General features: G+C 45.4%; 1 protein-coding gene and 1 pseudogene across 1 annotated transcript; one reads left to right on the top strand and one right to left on the bottom strand.

Moving 5' to 3' along the window:
- Positions 1–462: 462 nt before the first annotated feature.
- On the top strand, positions 463–11540 carry CENPV (centromere protein V). Its single transcript, XM_014542891.1, has 5 exons — positions 463–483; positions 3063–3161; positions 5087–5156; positions 10009–10123; positions 11138–11540. Exons 1-5 carry the CDS (start codon positions 473–475, stop codon positions 11260–11262), a joined length of 420 nt encoding a protein of 139 aa, XP_014398377.1. The 5' UTR covers positions 463–472; the 3' UTR covers positions 11263–11540.
- Positions 11541–16170: 4630 nt separating this feature from the next.
- On the bottom strand, positions 16171–19603 carry LOC102261487 (annotated as a pseudogene).
- Between the last annotated feature and the right edge of the window lie 200 nt (positions 19604–19803).

Here is a 19803-nt window from a genome sequence, read left to right as displayed (position 1 = left end):
TTTACTTCCTCCTTTCCAATTTGGATGCTTTTTATTTCTTCTTCTTGTCTGATTGCTGTGGCTGGGACTTCCAGTACTATGTTGAAGAGTGGTGGTGAAAGTGGACATCCTTGTCTTGTTCCTATTCTTAGGGGAAATAGTTTTAGTTTTTGTCCATTGAGTAGGATGTTGGCTGTAGGTTTGTCATATATGGCCTTTATCATGTTGAGATATGCTCCCTCTATTCCCACTTTGCTGAGAGTCTTTATAAAAATGGGTGTTGGATTTTGTCGAATGCTTTTTCTGCGTCTATTGAAATGATCATGTGATTTTTGTCTTTCAGTTTGTTTATGTGATGTATCACGTTATTGATTTGTGAATATTCTACCAGCCTTGCATCCCTGGGATAAATCCTACTTGGTCATGGTGTATGATCTTTTCAATATATTGCTAGATCTGATTTGCTAACATTTTGTTGAGGATTTTAGCACCTATGTTCATCAGGTATATTGGCCAGTAATTCTCTTTCTTTGTAGTGTCTTTATCTGGTTTTGGAATGAGGATAATGCTGGCTTCATAAAAAGAGCTTGAAAGTGTTCCTTCCTCTTAGATTTTTTAGAATTGTTTGAGGAGGATATGTGTTAGTTGTTCTTTGAATGTTTGGTAAAACTCCCCCATGAAGTTGTTGAGACCCGGGCTTTTATTTACCAGGAGTTTTTTGATTAGTGTTTCAATTTCATCAGTGGTTATTGGCCTATTCAGGTTTTCAGATTCTACCTGATTCAGTTTTGGGAGATTGTATTTTTCTAGGAATTTATCCATTTCATCCACAGTGTCCAACTTGTTAGCACATAGTTGTTCATAGTATTTCCTAAAATCCTTTGTATTTCTGTGGTGTCAGTGGTTACTTTCCACTTTCATTTCTGATTTAATTTATTTTGGTCCTCTCTCTTTGTTTCTTGATGAATCTGGCGAATGGTTCATCAATTTTGTTTATCCTTTCAAAGAACCAGCTCTTGGTTTCATTGCTTTTTGTATTTTTTTTGTCTCTATGTCATTTATTTCTGTTCTCATCTTTATTATTTCCTTTCTTCTACTTTGGGCTTTTCTTGTTGTTCTCTTTCTGATTCTTTAAGTTGTAGTGTTAAACAGTTTATTGATAATTTTTCTTGTATTTTGAGGTAGGCCTGTAATGCTATGAGCTTCCCTCTCAGGACTGCTTTTGCTGTGTCCCAGAGATTTTGGGTTGTTGTGTGTTCATTTTTGTTTCTTCCCAGGAAATTTTTTATTTCTTTCTTGATCTCAGTGGTAACCCATCATTGTTTAATAACATGCTACTTAGCCTCCATGTGTTTGAATGTTTTGGGAGTTTTTAGTGTAGTTGTTTTCTAATTTTATTTCACTGGGATCTGTAAAGATGCTTGATATGATTTCAATCTTCTTGAACTTATAGAGATTTGTTTTGTGTCCTAACATGTGGTCTATCTTTGAGAATGATCCATGTGCCCTTAAGAATGTATATTCTGCAGCTTGGGGGTGAAATGTTCTGTAAATGTCAATTAAATCCATCTGATCCAGTGTATCCTTTAGAGTCACTGTTTCCTTGTTAAGTTTTTGCCTGGAAGATCTATCCAGTGAAGTCAGAGGGGTGTTAAAGTCCCCTACTATGACTGTATTGTTGTTGATCTCTCCCTTAAAGTCCTCTAGAAATTTTTGTTACATATTTAGGTGCTCCTATATTGAGTGCATATATGTTTACCAGGGTTATATCCTGTTGTTGAATCCATCCCTTTAGTATTATGTAGTGACCTTTGTTGTCTCTTGTGATGGCCTTCATTTTGAAGTCTATTTTGTCAGATATGAGTATTGCTACTCCAGCTTTTTTTCTTTTCCATTTTTTCCCAGTCCTTCATTCTTATCCTGTGTGTGTCTTTTGTTCTGAGGTGGGTCTCTTGGAGACAGCATATAGTTGGGTCATGTTTGTGTAACCATTTAGCAACCCTAAATCTTCGATGGGAGCATTTAATCCATTTACATTTAAGGTTATTATTGATAGGTACTTATTTATTGCCATTTTAATTCTGTATGCCCAGGTTTCTCTCTCTATTTCTTCTTCTCATTACAGCAGTCCTGTTAGCATTTCTTGTAATACTGGCTTGGTGGTGATGTACTCCTTTAGTCTTTTTTTTTGTCCAGGAAGCTGTTTATTTCACCGTCTATTTTGAATGTGCACTTGAATTACTATAGCCTTGCTGGATATAGTAATCTTGGTCTCAGATCCTTGCTTTCCATTACTTTGAGTACGTCATGTCACTCCCTTCTAGCCTGTAGAGTTTCTGATAAGAAATCAGGTGTCAGCCTTATGGGAGCTCTTTTGTAGGGTAACAGTTTGCTTTTCTCTTGCTGCCTTTAAGAGTTTTCTCTTTGTCTTTAATTTTGGCATTTTAATTATGATGTGTCTGGGCATGGGCCTGTTTGGGTTCTTCTTCCTTGGGGTTCTCTGTGCCTCCTGGACTTGTGTGACTTTTTCTTTTACCAGGTATTGGAAGTTTTCAGCCATTATTTCTTCAAACACGTTCTCTATCTCTTTCTCCCTTTCTGCCTCTTCTGGCACACCTGCTATTCTAATATTGTTTCGTTTCTCGTTGTCCCACAGCTCCCTTAAGCTGTCCTCCTGTTTTTTAATTGCTTTTTTCTTTATGGTTGTCTGATTGAGTGATTTTTTTCAACCCTGTCATCTAATTCACTGATTCAATCCTCAGCTTCACCTAATCTGCTGTGTATTCCTTCCAATGTATTCTTTATTTGTGCTATGTCATTCTTTATTTCTGTTTTCATAGTTACTATATATTTTCTCATGCTGTTGATCATCTTTATCATCATTATTCTGAACTCTATATCAGATAAATTTCTTATCTCTGCCTCATTTATTTCTTCTTCTGGATAATTCTCTTGTTCTTTCATTTGTGGGTTGCTTTTTTTGTCTCCTCATTTTGGCTGCCTGTTTGGGTTTGTGACTCTGTATTGGGTAGCTCCGCTACGCCTCAGAAATTCCGATCTTTCTGATTTTCTGTTTTATGTAGCGAATACCAGGGCCTGGTGAAACACACAGGAGGCTGCCACTGTGGAGCCGTTCGCTTTGAAGTCTGGGCCTCGGCGGACTTGCACATCTTCGACTGCAAGTGAGTGTTTTCTCTTCCCCAGTTGGTTTAAGAGGATCCGAGTTCAAACACAGCGCTCCAGCGTCTCCCGGGGAATTGGGGTATAGATGAAACAACATACAGTTCATAATTGTTGGAGTCAGGAGATATGTATATAAGGGTTCATTTTTCTATTCTTTTTCCTGTTGTGTGTACTAGAAGTTTTTTATAAATTTAAAACTCTGTTTTTAACCCTCACCGAGGACATGTTAATTGATTTTTAGAGAGAGAGAAACATAGATCGGCTGCCTCCCATAGGAGCCCTGACCAGGGATTGAACCTGCAACACAGGTATGTGCCTTGACTGGGAATTAAACCCATGACCTTTCAGTGTACAGGACAATGCTCCAGCCAACTAAGCCACACTGGCCGGAGCTAGAAGTTTCGTTTTTTTTTTTTGTTTTGTTTTTGTTAATTAATCCTCACTTGAGGAAATTTTTCCATTGATTTTTAGAGAGAGTGGAAGGGAGGGGGAGAGACAGAAAACATCGATGTAAGAGAGGCACATTGGTTGGTTGCCTCCCTTACACATCCTGATCAGGGCCAGGGATCGAGCCTGCAACCCAGGTATGTTCCCTTGACTGGAATCAAACCCAGGCCCCTTTAGTCTGCAGGCCAACGTTCTATCCGCTGAGCCAAACCAGCTAGGGCTAGAAGTTTTTAATAATAATTTTTTTTAAAAAAGATGAAGGCTAAAAATAACTGAGTCTGCTCTATATGTGAGTGTGTGTGCATGAGTGAGTGAGAGAGAGAAAGAGAGAGAGAGAGAGAGAGAGAGCACTTGGTGACACAGAGCAGGGTCCTCGGGCTTGTGCCCGGCAGAGTCACCCCCCAGAATGGTGGGTGGGGAGTGGTAGCTGGAAGCGGGTCAGTCTGGGCACTGAATGAATGCCTTGGGCAGAGTCTTCAGAGTTGGGGGAGGTGGAGGGGAAGGGAGAGGAGGGTGTGCACACTGTGCTGGGCCCTCTCGCTGGGTTCTTCCAGGTGGAGGGCGTGCTTTTTAGCGCCGTCCCTGGCACTGTGACAACAAGGACAGGCTCGGTGTTTTGGAACTTTTTTCCTTAGGTGGTCCCTGAGTTATATGAGAAAAAATATCATGGAACTGACCAGGCTGCTAACAGTGGAGTCCAGATTGAAGAAGCACCATGGCTTCTATACCAGAGTATTAGAGGCTCTTCTTATTGAGGATTCTGTACTAAATTATAATTTTTTAAAAATATACTTTATTGATTTTTTACAGAGAGGAAGGGAGAAGGATAGAGAGTTAGAAACATCAATCAGCTGCCTCCTGCACACCCCCCATTGGGGATGTGCCCGCAACCAAGGTACATGCCCTTGACCGGAATCGAACCTGGGACCCTTCAGTCCGCAGGCCGACGCTCTATCTACTGAGCCAAACTGGTTAGGGCTAAATTAGAATTTTTTAAAAAGGTGGACTGAAAAGAGAGGGCTTAGATTTAGTTCCACAGATGGTCATCTGAGGGCCTGTTTTACTTGGAGGTGGGCTTACTGTGATGTGCAAATGAGCCAAGAGGGACATGTAATCTTTCTTGTCCATTTTGGTGTGGCTCTCCCAGAGGTAGAAGACTGTAGCTATGCCTGGGGTCAGTGTGTCTAGAACCAACAGCTCCCTGCCCTGTAATGAAGTGGGGGTGGTCACAGACCTGTGGTTCTCTTAGTGAGGGTCTTCAACGGGATGCGTGGTCCCCACTGCTGAGGGTGGGGCCTGCGGGCAGAGACCCAGGCGGCCAGTTTCGCTGCCGGCGCGTCACCTTCCCGGGAGAGTGCCGGCAGAGGCCTTACTCCTGGGGTCAGCCAGCTCTCAGATCATATCAGGTTGGGCCCCTTGGCACTCAGAGGGTGGGGAGGGCTGTTCAAAATCTGGAACTTGCTCTTTCTTTCTGTAGCTGCAGTGTTTGCAAGAAGAAGCAGAACAGACACTTCATTGTTCCTGCTTCTCGCTTCAAGCTCCTGAAGGTTAGTGCTAAGAGCAGGGCTGACGATGCAGAGCCCATTGGTGAGTCCCCCGCTGACTGGCAGCACCCCGCAGCGTTCGAGGGGACAGGAGCGCAGCACGGCGCCTCTGGGCGGTCCCTTCCCTGGTCACCCAGGCTTCATGTGTATTTGTAAAGGTTTTGTTATGTTTTCCTTTATATTTTGGATGCTTATGTGATATTACTGAGGAAACATTTTCAAATAAATAAGATCATCCAAATCCTATCAACTAAAGGTAATCACTGTGAATATGTTGGTGTATATCCTTGTGCACGATTTTGTACACAGATAAATACATCTAAATATGTATTTTGTCTTGTATCAAAGTAGGATTTTACCTTCCTTTCTGTTTTATAACCGACTTTAGCATTTCCCAGTGAAAAATATATAAGATTTTTAAACTTTATTACTGTGGGTAGTTTTTTGTTCTTGGGGCAGCATCTGAAAGGAGGGACATGCATGTACACAGTGCAGTCCTCCCCGCTGCCCCTCTCGTCCTCCGGCTCCAGTCCCTGGGCTCTTGTCCTGTTCTGCGTTTGCAGCCCAGGGAGAGACTAGTGAACAAGTGCATGGGTCCCTGCTTCCCTGGGCAGTGAGGGACTTACTACCAGTACTTCGGGCTGATTTGTCTCCTATTGTTTGTCAGCCCTCGGTCCTCATGCGAGTGGTGGGGGTGGTGGGACGGGGGCAGCAGACCTGTCTCTCGTCTTTCCCGGAGGTCCCGAGGACAGCCCGTCCCCTCAGAGGCCCGTGGCTGCAGCCCAGGTCGCCTTTGCTCCTGGCACCCAGGGCGGATGGTGTTTGAAGACACCAGCGGGTGCAGCCGGGGCTCTGGGTCTTGGACTCACACTTTTTCTTCGGGGGCCTGCCTATCAAGGCGTTCTTCTCGTGCTCCAGAGCGCCATCCTCTTCTTTGGCTCCAGTCTGTTGAAGGAGCAAGTTTCTGCTTTTTTTTGGTATTTATTCTTTTTAATTAAAAAAATTTTATTGATAGGTTTTTAGAGAGAGAGACATCGATTTGTTGTTCCACTTATCTGTGCTCTCATGGGTTGATTCTCGCAGGTGCCCTGACCCAGGGGTCGAGCCCACATCCCAGGTGCACCCGGACAACCTCTAACCAACCGAGCCACAGCCAGGGCTTATTCATTCATTTTAAATTGACACATAACATTATATTAGGTTCAGATACGCTGTGTAGTGATTCATTATATGTACATATTGTGTTTTTTTTTAAAAAAGTAAGTACAACACTTATTCATTCAACAAGTATTTATGGGACACCTGCTGCGCGCAGGCACTGCTCCACTGAAGCCCAGCCGTTGGCAGGACAGACAGGTCCGCTCGGAGTTGACAGTCTATAGAGGGGATACAGAAGGACTAAGTCAGAAGTCCGATCGTGCGTGTAAAGAGGGGAAGTAGAGCAACACGTAGATGACCACTGGGGGCTGGAGTAGATTGGTTAGGAAAGGTCCCTCCAGTGCTCAGCTATCCGTGGTGAAGGTGGGGTGCGTGGGTGGAGGAGCTCCCCAGCAAAGAGAGAATATAGTGCAGGGGGCTTCCGAGCACAGCTGTGGCATGCCTGAGGAGCTGAACCAGCCGTTGTGACCGCAGAGGGTCAGTGAGGTGGAGGTGAAAGGGTAGACTAGGGCGGGGTTGGCGAGAGCAACAGCAGAAGGGGTAGCTTTTACTCTCTGTGTAGTGTGAAGTTCAAGGAGGGGCATAAGCAGGGCAGTGACAAGACCTGCTTCAGTGTTTTAAAAGCTCACTTTGGCTGTTGTGTGGAGACTGGCTTGTAAGGAGGCAGGTGCAGACGGGGGTAGCTAAGAGGTTGTCAAGGCGGGTCAGGTGAGAGCTGATGGGAGCTTGGATTCAGATGGTAGTCATGGAGATGGAAAGAAAATAGATAACTGGAGATGTGCTTTTCTTCTTCATTGATTCTAGAGAGAGGAGTGGGGAGAGAGAGAAACATGGATGTGAGAGAGAAACATCGATTGGTTGCCTCCTTCTGTGCGTCCCTTAACCGGGAATTGAACCCACAACCTGGATATGTGCCCTGACTGGGAATTGAACCCACAACCCTTTGGTGCACGGGATGATGCTCTAACCACTGGCCAGGGCTGGAGATATGTTTTGAATAGGTAATTGAACAGGTGTCTTAGAGCAGTGGTTCTCGCACCTCAGTGTGCACGGTCACTTACAGGGCATGTTAAACAGGTGGCCGAGCCCCACTCCTGATCCGTGGGTCGTGGGATGGGAGTGAGAGTTTACATTTCTATGTGTTCATGTGATGCTCTTGGTGAGGACCACGCTCTGAGAGCCGCTGTTGTAGAGAAGGGTGCACAGAACTCTGTAAAGGATCGGGCGTGAAGAGGAGGAAGAGAGAGCAAAGGTACATCCACAGTGTTGGGCCTAACCAACGAGGCAACAGAGATGCCAGATCCTGGGCGAGAAGCCAGTGAGATGCTGGAAGCAAAAGTTCTTTTTTGAAAAAGTTCGATTGAAGTTATCTTTTGGACATTCATGCAGAGGTAGGAAGTGGGCAGCTGGAGGTGAGTGGAGTTGTGGAGAGAGAGCAGAGCTGCAGCTGCCGATTTGACAGTGGTTGGCTTATTGCCGGTGCTTAGAGTTATGAGACCGGGTGAGGCCAGCTGGGTAGAGGGTGTAGCCAAAGAAGGGAGAGGGCCGAGGACAGCTCCTGGGCTCGCCAGCATTTATCGAGCCCGAGAAGGATGGCCGGGGGGAGGGGAGAAACAGGAGTGGGTGTCCTCAGAGACACAAACTTTAAATGGAAGGCGTGGTACTGAGAGGTCAGTAGAAGAGCAAGTTAAAAATCCAGTGGTCAAGGGAAGTGCCCATTAGATTAGTCAAGATGCTGCCCTTGGTGATTGTGATTGGGCCTGAGACAGAAGTGATGACAGGCTGTGCGCTCAGTGGGAGGAGGGCTGTGGTCAGGCTGGTGGGCGCACAGGATCGCGAGGGAGTGAGGATCGGAGGTCACCAGTGACCTCTGGTAATGAACGGGTGAGGGGGGTGTGAGGCAGCTCCCCACTCTGGGGAATTTCTCGGGGGAAGTGTGTAATCAGATCACTCTGGCTGGTTTGGGACCACTTGGCTGTTGCTCTTTGCAGCTTCTCTGTGGTGAAGTGGCCGCAGGGTGAGGAGAGGCCCCTGAGGGAACTGTTTTTATAGGAGACGCAGAGCTCAAGGGTGTTCTGGCGGCTGGGGAAGAAGCGTAAGAAAACCTCCACCCCAACCCACAGACACAGACACACACACACACACACACACACACACACACACACACACACAAACCCTCCACCCCAACCCACAGACAGACAGACACACACACACACACAGAAACCCTCCACCCCAACCCACAGACAGACACACACACACACACAGAAACCCTCCACCCCAACCCACAGACAGACAGACACACACACACACACAGAAACCCTCCACCCCAACCCACAGACAGACACACACACACACACAGAAACCCTCCACCCCAACCCACAGACAGACAGACAGACACACACACACAGAAACCCTCCACCCCAACCCACACCCACACTCCCCCCGACACACACAGTGGCACAAGTATGTATATCCTTTTAAAAAAATAGGAATAGTGTCTAGTACACACATTGTAATACGCTTTGCCTTTTCACTAACTTTGTGACCTTAGAGAAGATTCCGTATTAGTATTTGTAACTTTCGGAAAGTTGCAGAGGATTCCATTTTATGTGTCCATAGTTGCTTTAACTAGTCTTCTGTTGGACATTTTCAGTTTGTCCAGTCTTCAGCCTGTACAGACAGTGCTGTAATATCCATGTACATGTGTCATTGGAAACATGGGATTCTAATTGTGGGATACATTTCCAGACGTGGAGTTGCTGTGTCAAAGGATTGTTCATTTAAAATTTTGATGTCAGAACTTATCAGTGTATATTCTCACAACTGGCCCATTGAGTGATGTTCCTCCACATCGCCTCAGTACTGTGTTAAACTACTTTTATATTTTGCCCACCTGACAGTGAAAAATATCTCATCGCAGTTCATGAGTGTAAACATCATTTCACAGGTTAAAGACCTATTTGTTTATTTTTTCTTAATTTTTATTTATTGATTAGAGAGAGAGAAGCGGGGGGAGAGAAACATCAACTTCTTGTTCCATTTATTTATGAAGTCTTTGGTTGATTCTTGTAGGTGCCCTGACTGGGTATCAAACCCTCAACCTTGCATTTTTGGTCGATGCTCTAACCAACGGAGCTATCCGCCAGGCCTGTTTTTTCTTGTCACTGTTTGTTCATGTTCTTTGTCCAATTTCTCATTTGTTATTATCCATTTGGGAAATTAGTCTTTTGTCTCTGATGTCTGGCAAATACTCTTTTCTTAGTTTGTTTTTCGCAACTGCAGTCAACTGTTTTCTCAAGACCTTCAGCAGGGCTGTTTGGGGACATGGAGAGCCAGTCCCTAGTGCGGGCTGTCTACTCACTCGGGCCTGGAAAGCAGGCGTTTTCCCGCCCCCACACCCCCACCCCCATGTCGACAGGGCTGTCTGGCCGTGAACAGGGACACTGTGAGGCTGAGTTGCTCTGTGTGCAGTTGACCTGCGAGAAGGCATGAGCTGTCCTTTCTCCAGAACAGGCCCATCTACACGAGTCTCCTGGCTGTGCAGGTGGTTCCCTGGGGGATCGGACGTGTCCTCATCATCCCGAGGGCCCTGCAGAGGGGCTCCCTAACCCGTTGAGCCTTTTCGAAGACAGATTTTTTAAGTGAGAAATAACATCTCTTTGTAGAAGGGGACACCTGTCTGTCTGTTTTCCCTTAGGGAGCGGAGAGCATCACCACGTACACGTTCAACACTCACAAGGCGCAGCATACCTTCTGCAAGAGATGTGGGGTCCAGAGTTTCTACACCCCCCGCTCCAACCCCGGGGGCTTTGGTGAGTAATGAGAACGGCACAGCTCTGGGGACACCAGTCACTGGGCTGCTCTGGGAAAATCTGGTTAGCAAGGTGGGCACTGCGTGCTCGGCTTGCCCCTGCGTGGCGAGACCCTTCCGCAGGCCTGTTTCAGAGGAACAGACGATGGGACGGAAGCCTGGCTCTGCTCAGTCAGATGCCAGCCCCGTCCCGACCTCATCCTGGTGCTGCCAGAGCTGCCTCACGGGGCTGGCACTGAGAGACAGCGAGCAGGGGAGAGATCGGGGGCCTGTGGGAAGGGGGGTAACAATGGTGGTTAAAGGGATAAGGAAGCAAGATGGAAGAGCATTGATAATGCCCTTCAAACTTTTTGGTTCAAAACAGAAACAGGAGAAGCCCCCAAAGTCCCTCTTCCGGTCCTACTTGATCTGGAGGCAGAAACAGCCTTTAGACGGTTGTTCAGAATGACGCCACTTGCCATGTGAATTGAAGCAGCGGTGGGGACGTCCCTGAGGGATCTCGTTCCCGTGGAGGCGCAGCTTCCAGGACTGGGGGCAGCTGGGCCGTGTCCTTGCCTCGCGGTGGGGAGGGCATGGCACCACCTCGCTGTTCTGCGCATTTCTCAGAGCAGCTGCTGCTCGTTCCCGTGTGTCACATGGTGGCGCCTTTTTCCTACCGCGAAGCACAGGAAGGCTTTGGACAGTGTCAGCTCCTGTGCAGATGGGGTGGCATTTAATGCTTAGAAGCCACCTGGCTCGGCCAGAAAAGGCCTGTGAATTCTGCAGACTGTCGGTCAGAGATGGGTCCAGGCGGAGCCGTTCTGCTCTGTACTCAGCCGGTCCTGACGGATGGCCAGCCGTGGCCTCCCTGGCTGAGGAAGGCTGATCCCCGTCTCAGAGACGAACAAAGTAAGCAGGACCCTGTAGGCTCACATGCAGCCCAGGGATGCTCGCAGGTGTGGGTTTGTCCAAGAGCCAGTAGAGCACCTGGTCTCACTCATACTGGGGACCCCTTTCTCTGTGCCACTCCCCCCAGGAATCGCCCCACACTGTCTGGATGAGGGCACTGTGCGGAGTATGGTCATCGAGGAATTCAATGGCAGCGATTGGGAGAAAGCCATGAAGGAGCACAAGACCATCAAGAACATGTCTAAAGAGTGAGCGCCCGCTCTCTCCCTTTCTGGAAAGGAGGAACGATGGGGCCAGCAGCGTGGCTGCCCCCCTCTGCACTTGGTGGTGCCGGCGAGCGTGGCTGCCCCAGGCTGCCGGGCTCAGGCCGGCCACCAGCTCCAGCTCTGCCCTTGACTCCAGCTACATTTCCTTAGGCAGCTCTTTGTCCTCCATCAGCCTGGACTTCGATGTAGACTAGTTGACATCCTCTTTCTCTTCCCAACTTTTGTGTGATCTTTTAGAAAAATAAATATTTTAATATTAAAGCAGTTACAGTGATTTATAATTTTCTTTGTCCTTTGATTTTGCTTCTGATTATAAGTCTTTTACCTCCTTGGTTAAGTTTATTCCTAAGTATCTTAATTTTTTTGTTGCAATGGTAAATGGGGTTGTTTAATTTGTCTTTCTGAGAATTCATTATTGGTGTATAAAACAACCATAGATTTTTGGGTGTTGTTTTTGTATCCTGCTACATTGCCAATTTCATTTATTAAATCTAGTAGTTTTTTGGTGGAGTCTTTAGGATTTTCTATGTACAATATAGAAAATTCTCATCTGCGAATAATGAGAGTTACTTCCTTCTTTCCAATTTGGATGACTTTTAATTCTTCTTGTCTGATTGCTGTGGCTGCGACTTCCAGTACTATGTTGAATAAGAGTGGTGAAAGTGAACATCCCTGTCTTGTTCCTGTTCTTAGGGAAAATAGTTTTAGTTTTTGCCCATTGAGTATGATGTTGGCTGTAGGTTTGTCATATATGGCCTTTATCATGTTGAGATATGCTCCCTCTATTCCCACTTTGCTGAGAGTTTTTATAAAAATGGGTGTTTGATTTTGTCGAATGCTTTTTCTGCGTCTATTGATATGATCATGTGATTTTCGCCTTTCAGTTTGTTTATGTGATGTATCACGTTATTGATTTGTGAATATTGTACCAGCCTTGCATCCCTGGAATGAATCCTACTTGGTCATGGTGTATATGATCTTTTCAATATATTTCTGGATCTGATTTGCTGATATTTTGTTGAGGGTTTTAGCGTCTGTTCATCAGGGATATTGGCCTGTAATTCTCTTTTTTTTTGAAGTGTCTTTATCTGGTTTTGGAATGAGGATAATGCTGGCCTCATTAAAGGAGCTTGGAAGTGTTTTTTCCTCTTGGATTTTTTAGAATCGTTTGAGGAGGATATTGTGTTAGTTGTTCTTTGAAGGTTTGATAAAACTCCCCTGTGAAGCTGTCCAGACGCAGGCTTTTGTTTGCTGGAGCTTTTTTGATTACTGCCTTAATTTCATTAGTTTTATTGGCCTATTCAGGTTTTCTGATTCCTCCTGATTCAGTTTTAGAAAAATGTATTTTTCTAGGAATTTGTCCATTTCATCCATATTGTCCAGCTTGTTGGCATATACTTGTTCATAGTATTTTCTTACAACCTTTTGTATTTCTGTGGTGTCAGTTGTTACTTCTCCATTTTAGTTTCTGACTTTATTTATTTGGGTCCTCTCTCTTTGTTTCTTGATGAGCCTGGCTAATGGTTCATCAATCTTGTTTATCTTTTCAAAGAACCAGCTCTTGGTTTCATTGCCTTTTGTATTGTTTTTTTAGTCTCCATGTCATTTATTTCTGCTCTAATCTTTATTATTTTCTTTCTTCTACTTACTCTGGGCTTTTCTTGTTGTTCTCTTTGTAATTCTTTAAGTTGTAGGGTTAAGTAGTTTATTGTTAATTTTTCTTGTGTTTTTTGAGGTAGGCCTGTAGTGCTATGAACTTCCCTCTCAGGACTGCTTTTGCTGTGTCCCAGAGATTTGGGGTTGTTGTGTGTTCATTTTTATTTGTTTCCAGTTTAATTGTTTGTTTTTTTAGACATTAAAAAATAATACATATTTTTTTTAATTTCAGAGAGGAAGGGAGAGGGAGAGAGATAGAAACATCAATGATGAGAGAGGATTACTGACTGGCTACTTCCTGCACACCCCCCACTGAGCTCAAGCCCTCAACCCATGCATGTGACCGGGAAACGAACTGCAACCTCCTGGCTCATAGGTCAATGCTCAGCCACTGAGCCACACCGGCTGGGCCCATCTTAATGTTTTTTAAGTGTACAGTTCAATAGTGTTAAGTGCATTCACATTGTGCATCCAATTTCCAGAAATGGTTGTCTTGCAAAACTTAACTTTTGCAAGTTACCCATTAAACAACAAGTTAGAATCTACATTTTTAAAGGAAGCAAGATTTAGAAAGATAGACGGGAGAAGTAACTATGAACAGGTATGGGCACATGCTAATGGCAGGCGAATTGGATACTTGTGATGGAAGAAGTAATGGAAGAGAGCAGAAAAGTATGTTGAAGTCAGACTGTGGACTGTCCTAGATATTAGGCTCAGGAATTTGGCCTTCATTTCACAGGTATTGGGATCCCTGAACAGCTTTGAACAGGATAAAGAAAGCCTGGACTGTTATGCACTCTCTTTTTTTTCTTTTCTAAGTTAAGTGTTTTTATATATATTTTTAAAAAATCTTTATCGTTGAAAGTATTACATAGGTCCTCCCCCCCCCCCACTAACCATTAATCTCTTCCAGCCACTCCCATCCCCACAGCCCCCTGTTGAACACTCTTTTAACTGGTTTCCTGCCCCACTCGGTGCTTCACATTGCTTCCGGCATGCTACAGTCATTAACTTTCCTACAGCAGTCCTTTCATCACCAAATAGAGTATATACATCATGGCAAATCTTAATAAATATTTGCTCTTTGCTTTAGGAAAATCAATTGAAATGATTGCGAGGTAGACTAGATAAGGGGAAAAGAGACAGAGGAAATTCAGTAGTTCCCCCTGTCCATGGTTTGGCTCTCAGTGTTTTGTTACTCATGGTTAACCATAGTACCAAAGTATTAAATGGAAAATTCCACCTTACTTCCTCCCATCATGTTGGCATGTATCATCTTATCAGAAGTAGGGAGAGTACAGTGCAATAGGGTATTTTTAGAAAGAGAGACCACATTTACATAAAATTTATTACTGTATCTATATATATAAAAGGACTGGATGACTGGCCGGTAGCTATGACACGCACTGACCACCAGGGGGCAGATGCTCAATGCAGGAGCTGCCCCCTGGTGGTCAGTGTGCTCTCACAGCCAACCTGCCATAGTCCCTCCCCCACCCACCGGCTCGCCCTGATGGCCCTGATCGCCGGCCAGGCCAAGGGACCCCTACCTGTGCATGAATTCGTACACCAGGCCTCTAGTATTGTTATAATTTTCTGCTTTATTATTGGTTATTGTTAATCTCTTACTGTGCCTGATTTGTAAATTAACCTTTATCATAGATGTGTATGTACAGGAAAAGGTTTGGTGTTCTCCACAGTTTCAGGCATCCACTGGGGTATTAATCATCTCCCCTGCAGATAAGGGGGGACAGTTGTACACATGGACTGGGATTCTGTGTGGTCACCATCTCTGCCAAGTCATTGACAGCCTGTTGACAGACACCTTGTTCTGACTAAGGTGAAAGGAGTTGATGAGTTTTACAGGTAAAACATGAGTATATTATACAGTGAATGTTCCCTCTGGTATATCATACCTACCTTGTTAATTGCAGTATTATGTAAAAATACAAATTTTATCTATCTTTAAAAATTAGCCGAACCGGTTTGGCTCAGTGGATAGAGCGTCGGCCTGCGGACTCAAGGGTCCCAGGTTCGATTCCGGTCAAGGGCATGTACCTTGGTTGCGGGCACGTCCCCAGTAGGGGGCGTGCAGGAGGCAGCTGATGGATCTCTCTCATCGATGTTTCTAACTCTCTGTCCCTCTTCCTTCTTCTCTGTAAAAAATCAATAAAATATATTTAAAAAAAAAATTAAAACAATATATATGTTTTTATTGATTTCAGAGAGAGGAAGGGAGAGGGAGAGAGAGATAGAAATATCCGCCCCCTACTGGGGATCAAGCCTGAAGCCCTGGGCATATGCCCTAACTGGGAATTGAGCTGTGACTTCCTAGTTCATGGGTCGATGCTCAACCAACTGATCCACTCCAGCCAGGGCAATTTTGTGTATCTTTTAAAAACATAAATGACATCACTTTACACCTTTTGTTCTCACAACTTGCATTTTTGTTTAGAAACCTCAGTAGATATATCCTCATTATTAGCTGTTACATAGAATTGCATAGTATGGGTATAATTCATTTAACCTTTTTTTTTTATGGAAATTGGGGTTTCTAGTTTTTGCTTTACAATGAGTGTTAATAATGAACATTATTTTACATGCCTCTTTACACAGGTATTCTTTGAGGATATAGAAGTGAAATTATTGGATTGAAGATACGCATATTTTAAATATTAAAAATATTGCTAAGTTGCCCTTGAAGCGTATGCTAGCCTCTAAAATATCCATCTGCCCTGCACATAGCAGAGTGCCCTCACTATCACCTGATGTTATTAGTCTTTTTTTTTTTCTTTAAAAATAATTTATTCATTTTCCGATCACAAGGTACAGGACCGTGCAAGTGTGATGCCTGAGACGCTGTGGCGGCCGCCTGCCTGTGCATCTGTAAATCCCTCTGTGCAATACCAGGTCCCTCCTGCCCCAGCAGCTGCTGCATCCTAACAGCTGTGTCTAGTATCGTGTGGGAAGTTTAAAGAGTTTTCCAGCTTGTAAATGCTGAAAGGGAACTAGCTGTTCCAGGTGCTCATTTCCGAAAACTCTGAGTAGGTCACAGCAAATCATGCCCAACTGACAGGGCCATGTAAAGCTTTTAAAAGGCCTTTCTTTAAACAGCAGTGACTAAGGCCCCTTCTGTGTCCCCAGCCTTCTAAGGCCCAAGGCAAGGTGCCTGTGGCCCCGGAACAGCCCCTGGGCTTCCCCACATCCTAGGGGGTGATGGAGGAAGGGCAGGCCAGGCGTGAGGAATAACAGTCAGTGTTATTGGGCTCAGACCAGGAGTCCATGGGTCTTGAGGACCTCTGTGAATTTGTTAATTTTCTTCTCCACGTTCTTTTCGGCCTGTTTCCGTAGCCTCACGAGCTGCTTTCTCTTGCGGTGATGGACCTTGGCCTTCTCCTTCCTCTTCTCCTCCAGAGGGGCTGTGCCGGCCTGGTATTCCAGCCACCCTCCTGAGCCAGGCGCCCCAGGCAGGCAGACTCCCGGGCAGGCTTCAGACGCACAACCTTGAGGGCGGCGGGAACCCCATTCGCTTTTCCTTGTCATAGGGCGGTGGGATCCTGTCAGACACCTGGAGGCGGTCCAAGGCGGCCTGGCCGCTGGTCTTGTGGGGCAGCGTGCCTTGCTCGGCCGCCAGAAGATGCGGCTGGGGGCTCGGGAGTGCTAAGGGCCACAGGATGGGTTGGTGTTTATCTGTTTGCAGAGGAAGGCCAGGAACTTCAACTTGTTTCTGTAGAAATTGCCAGAAATGTGATGCCCTCACAGAGCACAACCACCACCTTGCAGCCCAGCAGTACCTGCTTGGCCACGATGGCCGCCAGGCGGCCCAGGAGATGGCCTCGGCCATCAAGCACCAGGCCCTGCCCTCTGCCATCTTCAGCAGCCGCCTGGGCTATTAGTCTTTTTAATTGTGACCAGTCTGTTGGGCAAAATGTTTCATTTTTTAAGTATCCATTTTCCAGATTACCTGTGAGATTGAGCATTTTTTAATGCTTTTTGGCCATTTTAATTTCCTGTTCTGTCAGTTGCTTGATCATGTCCTTTTCCCATTTTTCTTTGGGGCTGTTTTTTAACCTGCCAGTTAAAAAATATTAGTAAAACATCAATGAGAAAGAATCATTGATTGGTGCCTCCTGCACGCCCCCTACTGGGGATCTAACTTGCAATCCTGGTTCATGGGTTGATGCTCAACCACTGAGCCACACCAGGCAAGAATAGACTTTTTATTTCCAGTACTCCTCTGAGGATATGTTTTTGAGAGAGAGAAAGAGAGAGAGAGAGAAAGGGAAACACCAATGTGAGAGAGAAATATGGATCGGTTGTCTGCCATATGTGCGGTGACCGGACACCAAACCCACAGCCTAGGTATGTGCCTTAACCAGGAATTGAGCCTTCAACCTTTTGGTGTATGGGACAACCTTCCAACCAACTGAGCTACCTGGCCAAGGCTACACTTCTTTATTTTTATTCATTGATTTGAGAGAGAAATGTTGATTTGTTGTTCTACTTATTTATGCATTCATCGGTTGATTCTTGTATGTGCCCTGACTGGGGATCGAACCCACAACCTTATGTTTCGGGACGACGCTCTAACCAACTGAGCTACGAGCCCAGGGCTGAGAATAGGTTATTTATGAAACCGAACTTTATCATCTAGGAAAGCGACATGTCTCACCACTTTGATTTGTTCTTTTATGCTCTTCAGGTAAGTTTCATGCTATTTTCCATGTAGAAGCAGTTTAAATGGCGCATTGTGTGTTGGCTTTATTTCTGGCTAGCTTTTCTTTGTTGCTTTTATGAATGGAATCTTCTCTTACAATTTGCAGTTGGTATTGCTGATGGAGAGGAATTCTGTTGTGCCTGGTGTGTTAAACTTTTATCCGGCCACTTGTTGAATTTCCAGTGACTTTCTAAGCGAATCTGTTGAAAGTGTCCCTTGGCAGTGAGGCCGCTAGCAGAAGTTGGAACAGCTAATGGGCCCCTGAGTGGAACCTGTCCTAGCTTGAGCCTCCTTAGCCATCCTTAGAGGTTGGTATTTTCCCACTTGTTTCAGGGGAAGCCAGGGTTTGGTACCAGCCAGGAGGACTTGGAATCAGACGCCATCCATAGCAGCCTGGCACGTTTGGAGCGAGCTCTCAGCTGGAGAGCACTCGGCTGACGGCCACCCTCATAGAGCACTTTCCCTTCCTTTTGGTCCCTCCGCCAGGACCTGCCTCACTCCTTATTCCTGCCATGCCCTCTCCAGGGATGTAAGGGGGTTTGCTACAACTTTGTTTCTATTTTCTGATTTCATAAAGGAAGGGAACAATTCTGAAGCTGCAAGAACTTCCCAAGGTCGCATTCCACTAGCTGTCGTTAGTGGAAATCCCGCCCTGGGACTCTCTCAGAGCCTCTCCTGAAATCACCTCCACTTCTCTAAAGCGCACGGCACTAGGACCAGTGCTTGCTTTTGTGGCTGATGACAAGCTCACGGAGGATCTGTCATCCCCTGCACCTCCTGGTCTCTGTCCCTCTCGGGCAGGAAGAGCAGCCTGGGCAGCAGGGACTGCAGTCGCTCCAGCTCAGGCTGCGTATGTGTTCCTGGAGAGCACGCCTGCTGTTTCCTGGGGTTTCCCAAAGCAGCAGGAGAAATAAAACTGAATTCTGAGCTCGTAGGCTCTGATTAACTCTTTAAAGATACTAGGATTCTTTCCTGTACCTCTTGCCTCTTCCAAACTCCTCAGACCTTGCCCTAAGGCTCACCTAATTAGACCAGGTGTCTTCAGCTTCTAATTACTGTTGACTTCACTTCCATGTGGATTTTCCTTTTAAGAATATCAGCCTGGGACGGGAGCCCAGAGGCGGGAGGAAGAGTGAGAAGAGTCGGCCTTGACCAAGACTTAACACCGACCAACCTATGTTTTCGTTCCCCAAACTCTTGTGGTCCAAGAAAATAAACACTGCATCCTGGTCAGCCTGTCTCTGTAAGGTTTGACTGCTTCACTGTTCACAGAATTCACTGACGTCACCTGCTCTCTGCACCAGCTAACCTCGCTGCTTTTCCTCGCTGACCAGCTCGCCTGGTGTCCCCAGGTAAGATGTGCTTCCAGGAGATGCTCAAGATGATCCACTGATACATAGGAAGAAACTGTTAGAGTTTCTGTTTGTCCTTTAACATTTTATTTTTTGTGTATGCCTTTTTATAATGTGTGTGTGAGCATTTAGGACAGATGTATTATTGAAAAATCAAAATCAGGAGATTCTTGCTCTGGCCTTTTGATTCTGTTTTCCCCGGTGGGTGCTGCCATCAAACATCTGTCTATGCACCTTTGTACTGAGGATAAATGCGTGCACGCAGAATTGCAGAGTCAAGGGATATGTGCTTTTCATTCTTTTTGACACAATGATTTCCAGAAGATTCGCCATCTTATGTTTCCTCCATTAGTATAGCACATATGTGTCCATTCCCTCACCTGAAGAATTATTTTTATAGAAGTCTTTGCAAATTAGATGAGTGAAAATGGCATTTTCATTTAATTTGTGTTCCTTTAATTAGCAGTGTGGTTTATTTTCACACTGAGTGAGCGTGTGTGTGGAGAGAGAGAGGGAGGGGAGAGAGCTCTGCAGTCCTCCGTTTCCTCACCGCCGAGGTTCTCAGGACAACTCTCCCTCTCTAGTTCCGTCACCACCTTCATTGTTGCTTTAATTTGCATGCCCTGGTTGCTACAGAAGTTAAATAGTTCTGATACTTATTGGCCATTTGGATTTCCTCTTCTGTGAATTTTCATCCTTAATCCATTTTTCTTTGGGGATGTTTTCTTGTCAATTTTATATACAGTATTAGGGATATTACATCTATAATATCTGTTGCAACACAGAAAACTTGTGACATATT

Source organism: Myotis brandtii, unplaced genomic scaffold (assembly GCF_000412655.1).
Source record: "Myotis brandtii unplaced genomic scaffold, ASM41265v1 scaffold314, whole genome shotgun sequence".
Lineage (NCBI taxonomy): Eukaryota > Metazoa > Chordata > Mammalia > Chiroptera > Vespertilionidae > Myotis > Myotis brandtii.
The sequence above is the reverse complement of the archived record's forward strand: the minus strand, read 5'-3'. Positions and strand labels throughout refer to the sequence as shown.

Bases quoted from the DNA above. Each gene is read 5' to 3' on its own strand.
- CENPV (XM_014542891.1), top strand. The intron at 3,162-5,086 runs GTGAGTGTTTTC...TTCTTTCTGTAG, and splicing joins TTGCACATCTTCGACTGCAA to CTGCAGTGTTTGCAAGAAGA. The intron at 10,124-11,137 runs GTGAGTAATGAG...CACTCCCCCCAG, and splicing joins CTCCAACCCCGGGGGCTTTG to GAATCGCCCCACACTGTCTG.